The sequence below is a fragment of the Parus major genome, chromosome 6 (genome assembly GCF_001522545.3).
Source record: "Parus major isolate Abel chromosome 6, Parus_major1.1, whole genome shotgun sequence".
NCBI classification, from domain to species: domain Eukaryota; kingdom Metazoa; phylum Chordata; class Aves; order Passeriformes; family Paridae; genus Parus; species Parus major.
The window spans coordinates 343,275-355,587 of NC_031775.1; the positions used below are offsets into that span (position 1 = coordinate 343,275).

The window sequence follows — 12,313 nt, forward strand, 5'->3', positions numbered from 1 at the left end:
GTGCAGAAGCAGGCCTTTAACACAGGGCCACCCTTATGCTTCAAATATTACAAGTACTTGCAAGTATTCAGCACACAGATGCACTTTGAAAATGTTGTGTTCTGCTTTTCAGAAGCCTGTCATTGTGTTCAATCCAAAAAATTGCTATTGATAAGGCGTGGTCCTATTTGTCCTTTCTGTTGGCAGCATGCAAGACGACAGTTTAGAAACCTCAACCTCAATATCTCAGCTTCTGAGAGAGAGTTATTTAGCAGAAACTAAGCATCAAGGGAAGAGTGAAAGAAGCAGATCAGAGCCAGTTTCTCATAATTTCCACTATGGCAATGCTTCTGGTGATTCAGATGAGGTAGCTGCCCAAGATGACCTCCCAGATCTCTCGGCCTTTTTGAGCCAAGAAGAGCTTGATCAAAGTGTAAACCTGGCAAGACAAGCTATTGATCAGAATCCACTGGAAATTAAACAGGATGAGCTTCAGGCACATTCACAGCGTCCCCCAGATCAGCTGAACAACGCGGGGAAACACAAACAAATGGCCCAGTCTACAGCTTTGAAAACATCAGACAATGGCCTGCACTCCAACTTCTGTCAGGAACATGTCAGAAATACAAGGGGGTCCAAAGGGAGCTCTCAAGATCTAAAGAAACACCACCTCCCTTCTGAGTCAGAATCCAAAAAGGAATTCCTGAACAAGGCAGCAGATTTCATTGAGGAGCTCTCGTCGCTTTTCAAAGCTCACAACTCTGAAAGAATACGACCCCGAACATGCAAAAACTACAAGAGCAAAATGGATTCTAAGAACAAGTCTGCTCAAAAAGGTAGCTCCAGCCTGTCTCTCACATCAGAAAACAGAGAAAGGCTTTCCATTCCAACAGCTCAAGACTTGGAAAACAAAGCAGAGAAAGCTTTTGAACAAACAGATGATCAACAGGCAGCAAACCTGGAATCCATCGCTCAATTAACAAGCTCAGAGCTGAAAACAGAGTCAGAATCTGCATCTGTATATTCTGATGAGCCCCTTGGACAACCACCACGCTTTACTCAGAAACTGAAGAGCAGGGAGGTTCCTGAAGGATCCAAAGTGCAATTGGACTGCATTGTGGTAGGAATCCCAGCACCTGAAGTCAGGTAAACATAATTCTGCACTTGTCATTTTGTATTTCTGTAATGGTAGGTGTGTGCAGGTGGGAAATCCTTGGTTGGGAAGAACATTATTTCTACTATTTCTACTATTATTTCTACTTCAATCTAAACCCACTGCTTGAATTAACACTTTTGAGCTGTTCCCTTGGTGGAGCTTATGCCATTACAAATGTTGTATTGTGTTCAGCCCTGAAACTCGTAGAGGAGTCTGACTAAAAGAGAAAACAGTGCCAGAAATTCAGGGGTTTTTAACAGAAAACAAGCAGGAAATATCATCCCCTAAGTTAATAGCAACACTCTCTGAACACTTCTCTTGCTTATTTCTCTCTGCATTTGCCTCGATAAATCCTTTGGATAATAAAAACGTCAGTAGGATCCCTGGAAGAGAGAAATTACTTTTCCACTTTTCATCATTCATAGTTTATAATGCAAAGACAACAAGTGAAATCATCTTCTTTTACATATCTGGACCTGTACACAAACTCAATCTGGCTTTCTTCGTATTCAGAACACTGAATGGCTTGTTCACAGACTGTACTCCAACACACAATGTTCAATTTTGGTGTTTCTCCAGAGGGCCACAACACTCTCCTTACACCAGCAGTCATGTTTGTGCTGTTGACATACATAAAAGTGACAAGGTGTTTGTGTCATCCAAGTTTAGGTGTTTAACAATCACCAGAATTAGAAGCTGACACTACAAAGTCACCGAAGCCTCGCAAGGGCAGAGAGGAGAAGCTGGGAACGAGGGCTCATCCTGGAGGTATCCAGGGATGACCAAAATACTGGTGTACCCAATTCAGGAGCCACTTGATGCCACAGGAATGGATATAACTTGGGCCTATTTTTGCCCCCCAAAAATGGAAGCTTTTTAATTGAAATTTCTATTTCAACATTTGATTTTGGTAATTTTGATTCATTAATAAGCTACTTACGTGAATGCCATTCAGTACAGGAGCTACTACACTTCTGCACAGTTCATCAGATTAGGAAATTAGGGACAGGGAGAAAGAAGTCCCCTAGGGAAAGTTAGTCCCAAGCAGTTAAAGCTCAAGAGAAAGATCAGGCTCAGCTTTCAGTTTCACAATTTAAACTAAAAAATAAAAGATAAGTAACAAGGGGGGAACTCTAAACTCTCCCTTGTGTTAGTGTGTGTATGTCTATTAAGGAGAAAGCTGGGAATGCTGGCTCCTTGAACAGTTTCCTGATCATAATTATTTATTAACAAAACTTTGTCATTTTCATCCAAAATTCTTTCAAAGTGCAGAAGTAACACTAAGAGAGGGCGTAAAAATCGTCACTTGACTGAGTGATAAATATTCACATGCTTCCAGTGATGGTGGCCTTGTTAGTCACTGCCACAGCACTAGGAAATCAGAAAACAGAATGTACTTTGGGGTTTGTGTACCATTAATCATGGGCACCAGGAGAATGCAGCACTTTTTCCCTAAAAATAGTGCTTATCTTTGATCTGCTGTGCAAAGCTTCCGAAAGAGTGAAGGAGGCATCTTGTTGGCCATAGCTGTGGAACTGTGAGCAGAACTGTGCTCAGACCAAATGGCTTGTTTGGAGGACAAGAGTTTTTCAAGGTTTATGGTGAGTTAGTTTAGTGTCTGTGGAGCTGGGCAAGGACAGAAGGATTTTAATAGATTTTAATAGGTAAAAGGAATAAAAAAAATCAGCAGTCCCAGGAAAGGACCGACAGGCAAGGTAGCAACTGATGAAACCAAGCTTAATGACCTTTGACTTAAAATGGGCTTCTCAAGCACAGAAAGGCATCCCAAGTGACTTATAATGCATATATTAGACACAATTACTAAGTGGAAGTGGTACTGTGGGAACCCAGAGCATTGTGAAACAAGAACAGGATTCAGCAAGCTCTGTAATGGAGCTTAATCAGTCAACACTAGGAGCAGACTGATGTAATGGGGATTATAAGAGAGAAATTAGAGACAGGATATTTAGAAAGAAGCTGATCACAGGGATAGAAAGGACTGGAAGATATGAGGGGCAGATATCACGTTTGAAAGCAAGATAGTACCAAACCCAATTGATGTAAAAGATGGTTTAAATGACATTCATGATGGATCAGGGTCAAAAAAACATTTTGATTATTTATCAAATCAGCAAACCATGGGAATGATAAAGCATTACAGGTGTGCTGCATGAGGGCTCACTGAGGGAAAGAAAACTGGATGGTGGAGGAAGAGAAGAAAGGGGGAACTCATCTGAAGCACCAGGATATGGAAAGCCAAGTCCTCTTGGCTGAATACAGAAAGACTTGCCTGATTGTTTTTTAAGGTAACTCAGCTTTAATTTAACAAACCCCCAATTCAGAGGAAGCTCATTTGGCCAACCCATCTAGAAATTCATGTGAGAAATTAGCCATTTCTCAGTATCATCATGAATGCAGCGTCACAGAAGTGACAAAGACTGTGACAAAGCACAGGATGTGTGCCTCAAACCCCAGCTGGCAATTGAAGAGCTCTGCTAGTGCTGACTGCTTTAGTCTGACTGTCCTGGGTTAGAAACAAGCCTTTGAGAGAAAGGTATAGTGTATTTCCAAAGTGCTTCCTCCTGCTCCTGCTCCCTTCTACAGCTCTGCTTCTCTATGAGTAATGCTAGGTGTGACATTTACTCCCCTCTGGGAGAGTCACTCCTTTATCCCTCAAGTTCAGAGGTGTCTACATTTTTCCAAACTGTTTGGCACATCACTCCTAGGTTAATTTTACTGATGAATCACATTGCATGGTTTGGCATACACAGCTATCCTGGAAGTGTCATGAGGATTTAATGTTCTAAAAACAGGCTGTATGTCATAAGGTTTCCATGAAAACATTCTTTAACATAGGCATACAAAGCTTAAAAGCTGCATTTTATGCTGCTTTGTTTGAGGAGGCCAGACCTGCAACTAATCACAGAATTTTAGAAACTCTGAAACCCTGCAAGATTAATTAAGATTTTTCTTCCTGGCTGCCAAATGAAAGCATTTCCCTGTTTTAGTGCTCAGAGTCTAGAGCCAAACTTCTCTTACATTCAGCTGCAGTCAAGTCAATGGATTAAGATCTAGGATGAATTTGGCACAGGGGGTGAGCCTGTGCTTAATGTGAGCCTGCCTTGCAGGAGGAAGCTCTGGTTGCAATCCGTGGCAGGAATGAAATGTCAGTGGCAGAGCATTGCTCCTTCAGCCGTGCCACGAGGCTCAATGTCAGAACTCCCCCTGGAACTGACATTTCACTGCTGCCACGCTCTCAGGGCAAGGAAAAAACCAAATGTTAACAAGGAGAAGGTATGGCTGGACCAAAGTTTGCCACGAAGCTTCACTTCACGTTGGTTTTCATTTGTAAGCATTACAAAGAGACAACATTCCCACAACAAGCTCTTTTTTCCAACTTAATCCCAAAATACTTGAACATTATGATGAAAGGAGCGACTACAGAACACACTAAACACAGGAGTTAAGTCCTGAAGTTTTAAATCACTGATGCTGCAAATTTAGGACTACCTGAAGGAAAGAAAATAACAATTAACTCGATTCTGCTTCACGGTTTGAGTCTACTAAAGGAATATAATATTTGTATACTAATAAAAGAAATGTAAAAATTAGCTTACACAGTGGTTTTAAATTTGCTTATAGGAAATTAAAATTAAATTGTGCCTCACAAAAGCATGTGATACAGACTTTGCACAAACACAACAGGTTAATTGGAAAAGCTGATCAGTAACACAATGACTTCGACCTTAATGGCAATGATATCACAGATAACATTGTTATCACAATGATAACACATTCTGTGCAATGTGTTTTACTCAGTGTGCCACTTGGGTAAGAAAACATATTTAAATGGACACAAAAATATGATATCACTGTACTATGCAAATTATTTTAATGCTCTGAAAAGATGCTGCTGAAAATGAAATCAAATCCTAGAACATGAGTACTCCCTTTAATGTTTATTCATATCTGCTAAGGCTAACACCCTAAAACAAGGCTACAATATAAGGAAGAGGCATGAGGTAGGTATATAAAAAGACATGAGTAAGTGCCATGACTCATGTCCCAAAGTACACAGTTGCCTACGTGAATTACACACCTAAAAAGCAACTTGTACATTCATGTACCAAATTTGTGCCTGTAGTCACACAACTGCATGAACCTTCTCTCCTGATAATGTGACCGTTTTCAGTGGTCACCAACTGCACTTCTTGAAAATAAACCATATTGTAGATAGAATTTTTTTAAATTCTCCCTTCAGTATCACAGGAACCCTGTGTAATTCCCAAGTCTGGAACTCCAAAAGGCATTAATAATTTGAAAAGGACATTTTTCAGTGGACCCTGTAATGCACATTACCACACTTCTCCCTTGGGAGTGCTAAACATTTCCTCTGCTTGCTCCTGGCAGAGTTGTTCATCTATCCCAAGCACTGGAGGTTTGTGTTCTGGATGCCAACTGGAGCTATGGTGTCTGTACCTCCAGGTGTGTAAGGACAGCACTGAACAGAAAAGAAAATGTGATACTCACTTCTGGGGAACCACTCCAAAAAAAACCCCCTTTGTATCCAAGTATTACTGGTAAAAATCCCAGATTTGGGCAAGCAATTATGGACAAAAGTTTAAAACAGATGTAGCTGTTCCTTCTGTTTGAAGAGGTTTTGTTTTAGAGGATCTGACAGGACTGTGACAGAATGTGACCACTAGAAGTCAATCAGAAGGTAGAAAGGTAATTATTTTTAAAGGAAATGTATTTTGAATGAAAATGCAAACCAATAGTTTCAAAATAAAGATAAATAAAAATAAATAAATAAAAAATAATTACAGATTAGTATTTTCAAAATAAATGTTAGCAAGGAACCATACTGTCTAATCTACTGGAAAATAATGGCAGTGGTACTGTGATCATGAAATCCTCAGAGGGAGAAGTAGTTTATTAATAATGATTTTAACACCAGTGATCTCACATTTCTAGAACTATTTTTAAGTGCTGCTTCCCACCTTGGGAAAGAAGTTAAAGAGGATGGTTACACCCTCCAGAGCAATAAGTGAATTTACACAGGTACACATTCCCTCTGTTCTTACACCTCCCTGCAGGGTCTGCTTTTGGCCAGTGGCAGGGGAGCCTGCTGGCTTAGGTGGATCTGTAACCTGAGCCAGACCAGCCAGGGGGTTTTTCCTCAGCCTTCCACATGTGCCAGCTCACCTGGCATCTTGGATTTGTGCTGCTTTTGCATGAGCTCTCCAGTTTCCAAAGGTGCTGCCATGGCTTTGGTTGGTGGCCAGAACTCTGCATCCCAAACAAGTCCCACTGAGGTCTGAGGAGCAGCATGAATGGAAAGGAGGAAAGTGCAGAGTGAGCACTGACAGAAGGTAGCTCAGGGCGTCTCTGGTGTGGATGAAATGCAGGGAATGCCCTGTGTGCTTTGAGGAAGCTGTGCTGGATGGGCACAAATAGGGCCTGGTCCTCTGCTTACCCACAGAATTGGCATTTAAGTGCTAGATCTGTACCCCTCATACCTCAGAGACCCCTTGAGGCTCCTTCCTCTATTCTCAATTATATTTCTGTTATATTCTGGGTTTCTGCTGATATGGATTGTTTAGAAATTATTTTTATCAATATATTAATTAGGGTTTTTTCACACTTAATTTGTAGCACAAATTTGTTTAAATGTTCTGCAATTGAGTGGTCAAACAAATTATTCATGCTTTTCTAAAATATCTGAGATGGAAATGTATTGAGGTATCTTACAGTGTAAGACAAGAGATATTAATTATTACAATTTCTCACTTAAAAACCTATCCTTATCCTTTCCACAACAATCTTATTTTCTGTAGTATCAGTCAGATGTTGACAGGTTCTTTTACCAAGTTACCAAAAAGATGGATGAAACTTTTTCTTAAGTCAATTGAAGAAAGAATATTGCCAGTATGACAGCTCCCACCCTCACATGCAGGAGATGCATTAGCTGATCACATGTAATTAAAAAAGTCACATTAAGAAAATACAAATACTTTTGAGGCATTTTTTATCTATCTATCTATCTATCTATCTATCTATCTATCTATCTATCTATCCATCTATCTATCATCTTTATTTCTTTCTTTGAAAAGTTACAGTGAAGATGAATGCACTGAAGTTTGGCTTTTCAAATTTAGCTAGTTATCTATAAATACAGATATTTCTGAGTATTATCTCAAACATTTAACTCTGGATCTTTACACATAGCAATACATCTTCTTTATAAAGCCCAGATTTAATTTGGATCTTTAATTCTCCAGAGCCACCTGCTTTTTGTGCTTCTGTTCTGCAGCCCTGCCCTCCCCTCCTACCAGCTCAGAGTGAGCTGGTGCTCCCTGCCAGTGACACATCTCTGTGAAGGTGCTGCTTTTCCTTTTGTGTGGATTCCTGCATTTTCCACTGAAACAACCCTTCTGAACCCTGAGGGACTTAGGAATGCCTGAGATCAGAGTGTGAAAGCTCCAGAGGGCCCAACAGATCCTTGGATGTGCAGCAGTGTTTAAAGAGGAGCATCGTGCAGAACAGCATTCCTGGTGCAGCCGCCTCACTGGCTCTTTCTGTAACAGATCAACTCTCTTACCTTCTGAAACACTTCTTTTATAAAAAGCAGGTTGTGTTAAATATATGGCAAAGCAAAGACAAATTTCAGTCACATCCTGATTTCACATGAAATTAAGAAACACAAGTTTGAGGGATATTTGTTCCCTTAGGGTTGGGTGTTTTTCGCTGCACTTTAAGCCACTACACAGACCTGATTGTACCTCAAGAGAAATTCAGAGCTGTGTTACAAATTCAGAGCTCTTTTACTCTTTATTAAATATTATTAAAATCATCAATACTTTATTCCTATGACTATTGATTCAACACTTGCCTGCAGTACTGTCAGAATCTTCAGGCTAAACCTACCAATTTTACCATCAGAAAGACTCCAAACAAGATCATCCTAGTTATCCACTTGTCTGCATTAAAAAACAATTTCTTTTTGCTTTGCAGGTGGTACTGTGAAGGGAAGGAGCTTGAAAACTCACCAGACATTCAAATTATCCAGACAGGGGATCGACACTCACTGATTATTGTTGAAGCTTTTGAGGAGGACACAGGGCGTTACTCGTGCTTTGCTTCCAACATCTATGGAACAGACTCCACTTCTGCAGAGATTTACATAGAAGGTAATGTTACAAGTGTTGCAAAAAACTGATGGTTGGAACTGGTCAGACAGGATTAAGAAACAATTATGTATCTTGTTTGCTAATTGTGCTAGTTTTGTTTTTTAAAAAATAAAAAACATAACAGGAGTCAACACTTTCCATCATTAAAAATATCATTTTATTTTCCTGTACAACACTCTTCAGACAAGGGGGCAGCCCTTACATTTTATTGTGTTGCTTCCCAGAGATTTTATATATCCCACTGCAAGATCCAAGTCTAAAAATATTCAGATTCTGAAAACACCTTGTATTTTTTGTCTGTGGAACTCTACAGAGGTGTAAGAAACTAAACTTTGTGTCTAATTCTTATTAATCCCTTTGCCCTACAGTCATTATTACAAACTGAATGTAGGACAGCTTCCTCTTAACTCTTTCTTGGGATCTTTTAACCCATATTAAATTAATATGGCATCTATTTGATATTCTACTTGTCCAGTAGATGCTGTAAATCAAACAGAATATATATTTGCAGATTTAGGTGTCTTTTCTTTTTCCTTATTCTTTTTACTATACCTAGGAGGTCTAGGAGTGGTGTATTTATTACATTTCCTTTTAACACTTTCTTGGGTATAAGATTTTAGACTGAACCCATTATTGTGCTATTTTATTAAAATAAACTTAAAATAAACATATAGAATTTTTATTTCCTTTTTTTCTCTCAGAGAAACTGAGAGCACCATCACTGAGCAAAGTGGGACCATTCATAAATTACAGCACTGCCCTAAAGATGAATTTTGTTCTGCTGTTACTCTTCTTCCACGTCTCCAACTTGACAGTGGAAGGACAAATCCTTTTTTTAGTATCTGCACTGCCCCTGACATTAATGGGAGATGTCTGTGCTTGGCAGGGATTTACATGTTCTAGAGACAGGGGCCAAGGTCTGCTTTTACCCAACTCAGAGGATGCTGGATGGGAGCCATGGCTGATGGAGATGTTCACTGGCAGGAGCTGCAGAGAAAATGCAAATTCAAGCAGAGTAAAGGCAGAATCAGAAGTGTAAAATGTCTCAGTAGCTCTCAGCAGTCAGTAAACAGAGCTAGTATCTTCTTCATATGGTGGTACAAGGCACTAGCTGGAGAATAATAGCTGTGATTCCAGGTCTCTCTTTTTCCTTCTCATCTGATGTATCAGGTGTCTGAGAGAAGAAATCTCATACTTGATTCACAACAAATAGGGACTAAATGATTTGATTTAGTTTTTGGCTAAATCAAAAACCATAATGGTATCTGAAAGAGAACTTGAGGAGCACCCAGGTATACTCAATCCCTCTTGGATGTTCTCCTTATTTCAACTGCACCTCCTCCCAAACCTGCCTTATCTCAACAGCAGTTCTGTGCCTTGCACAGTATGGAACACTGGGTCACTTCCCCTGCAATGGGATCTTTAGTCTGGACACAGATTTATAACACATATCCATAGAGAGCTCCACAGGAAATCTGAATAAAGCTTTGTGGCACTCAAAGAGAACCTCAAAAAACCCTCTGCTAAATGATTTATTTTAAATTCTTTCATAGGCATCTCTTCTTCTGACTCTGAAGGTGAAATCATCAGAGACGAAATGGATCAGTAAGTTTAAAATCAATTACATCCTCCACATTTCTTACAGTTAAAAAACCCACAAGTGCAGACATTTCAGTTTGCAGCTTCCAACACGTTATCATTCTGTTTATGATGAGTTTGGATTGGTTGGGTTGAATTTTGTTTGGCTGCTTGTTTGTTTGCTTTACAAATAGCATGGAACAAACATTTGTTTACTTTTGTGTCCTCTAGATTAATAATTGAAATTTTAATATTAAATATTTATATAAGAAGGAAGATGTTACCATAAAGATTGAAATTCTAAAATTAATTTATTTAAACAAAAGCCATTTGACTAGATCCAGCTTAAATGCTGATTTAAATGTTTGATTTGGACAAAGAACAAAGTACAATTTCTCACAGGAAAATACACAAGGTTTTTTGGCAGAATATAGGTAGAGACTGATTATTTAGATTTAAGATTAAGAAATTAATAGACATGCACTACAGTGAACTGAAATGATGCTATAAAAGACTACTTAATTATAAAAATATGTGAGATGCAATCTAAAATCTGGGAAATGTTTATTTATTCATTTATTTATTTTTCCTAAATGAAGTCCATCCCCTGATGGTTTAGAACCTGATCCAATGCTGTTAAATTTCTTTCAGAATCAAAGTCCTTTTATTAGCTAGAAAGGGAGTCAGACTGATTGAAAACTAAAATAATCAGTCTTTAATTTTGAGCTCCTTTGTATGCACAGATTCCACATGAAAAGCAACCACTGCTTGATAAAAGAGGCCATAACCAGATTTGTGCACCCTGTTGGTTATTTCCATCTCTAAGGAGAATTGCACTCATCACAAATGCCAGTTTTTAAAATGCAAAGAGGAGACATTTGCAGTGTATTTGACTGAAGGCCTCTGGCTGACAGCAAATCCTTCTGTACGCAATTTAAACTTCAAAGTCACAAAATACTCCAGCTGGAATTGGTTTATGGACTTGGATAAATGTTAGGGGTTAAATCTCAAGCCTGGCATGTACTGCTAATTGGTCTGGGATGAATGGTGAGCTTTTCCACTCTAGCTCAGACTTGTCCAAGTGGCAGAGGCATTTTTTATTTTTCACACTCATCTCATTAGGGTTGACCATGATCCTGATCACTTGAAGGCATCCCTAAATCACTCACCTCATCAAGGCATTATTTTTTTCTCAGAATGCTGCTCTGACATCATAGTAGGATGTCCTCAAATAATCACATTTTGAAAGACCAGGTTTGGGTATAAGGAGAGTATCTTCATTTGTGCTTAGCTTCATCACAGGAATCTGAACACCTGTAACTAAAGGGGGTTAATATGAGAACAGCTGCTGAAAGATGTTTAAAAGAGCAGTCAGTGATCACATTTGTATCTTCACTCTGGGGAAAGCTTCCCCTGTTTTGAAGGCCAGCTTTACTGGGGTGACCTCAAGCTGAATAAAAAGATCAGCTCTTCACTGTCTGCATTATTTCACCTAGCAATAAAATTAAAAAGTGTCAAGTCTTATATTTCCATATATGAGCAACCACAAAGTGAAGAGGTGTCAATCTGTACATTAGCAAAATTGATGATCTGTTGGTCAGAAAGCATGTCTCTCTTTTATTTTTCAGCAATTAATTATTGAATTTGTATCCAAGCAATGTGTGGTATTTTCATTACCTTCATTGCCCAGCTCTTCACAAATTAAAAACTAGCAGTGTTCTGTGTGAAACCAGCATTGCCTTCTCAAGCTGCTCTGAGCTGCTGACAGCCACAACTGGGTGAATCCAGGCCATTGATTGCATTTGGCATAGCTGAACCAAGAGATCTTTGAGTGGCCAGATATGCAGGCTGAGTTAAAAAATGCAGCTTTACCTAGGAGTAATTTAGGAGTAACCAGCTCAGAGCAGGAGGAAATCAGCCCCAGGAGTGAGGCTGGGGTTGACATGTAGCTGAGACAGACGTAACTTGGGGACACACACACAGCTCTAACTTGTTCTTGGGTAATATTTCACAGCAAACCAAAGCCAGCCAACACCTCTGGGAATGCAGCAGCTCCTGCTGTCAGAACTGCAACCAAGCATCAGGAGAGCACCAGGGCACCATCAGCTGTGCCTCAGCCTGGGTCTGTCCCTGTCCAGACTGTGTCAGCACCAGTTAACCAGGTAAGGGAGACACCATGGTGAATTCCAAGGACTAAAAACAAGCTCTTCATAAAGTGCTTCTTCTACAGTTTGTGACTGAGAACCCCAAATTTTCTAGCATTTGCTTTGCTGTTGAAGTTCAGCTTTGAGCCTGGCAGCCATACAGTCCACAGATGAGTTAACCTGGAGCTGCTGGCCAAGGGCAGGGCACCTTCCTCCCCCAGCTGCAGGAGGAGCAGGAGGCTCAGCCAGCACTGGGAATCTGTGCA

At 39.7% G+C, this 12,313-nt stretch overlaps 1 protein-coding gene and 1 long non-coding RNA gene across 2 annotated transcripts in view; one reads left to right on the forward strand and one right to left on the reverse strand.

Annotated features, from left to right (window-relative positions):
• LOC117244655 overlaps window positions 1-12,313 on the reverse strand; it is a 50,302-nt gene that overhangs the window by 25,761 nt on the left and 12,228 nt on the right. Inside the window, exons 2-4 of the long non-coding RNA XR_004498131.1 lie at window positions 11,073-11,217; window positions 9,255-9,312; window positions 8,185-8,304 (exon numbers count right to left, since the gene is read on the reverse strand). This is a non-coding gene — a long non-coding RNA (uncharacterized LOC117244655). The remainder of the gene's footprint in view (window positions 1-8,184; window positions 8,305-9,254; window positions 9,313-11,072; window positions 11,218-12,313) is intronic.
• Window positions 1-12,313, forward strand: part of MYPN (myopalladin) — a 48,417-nt gene that overhangs the window by 7,092 nt on the left and 29,012 nt on the right. Inside the window, exons 2-5 of the mRNA XM_015632623.3 lie at window positions 187-1,125; window positions 8,150-8,325; window positions 9,879-9,930; window positions 11,918-12,065. Of these exons, the coding sequence (XP_015488109.1) occupies window positions 188-1,125; window positions 8,150-8,325; window positions 9,879-9,930; window positions 11,918-12,065 (1,314 nt within the window). The 5' untranslated portion in view covers window position 187. The remainder of the gene's footprint in view (window positions 1-186; window positions 1,126-8,149; window positions 8,326-9,878; window positions 9,931-11,917; window positions 12,066-12,313) is intronic.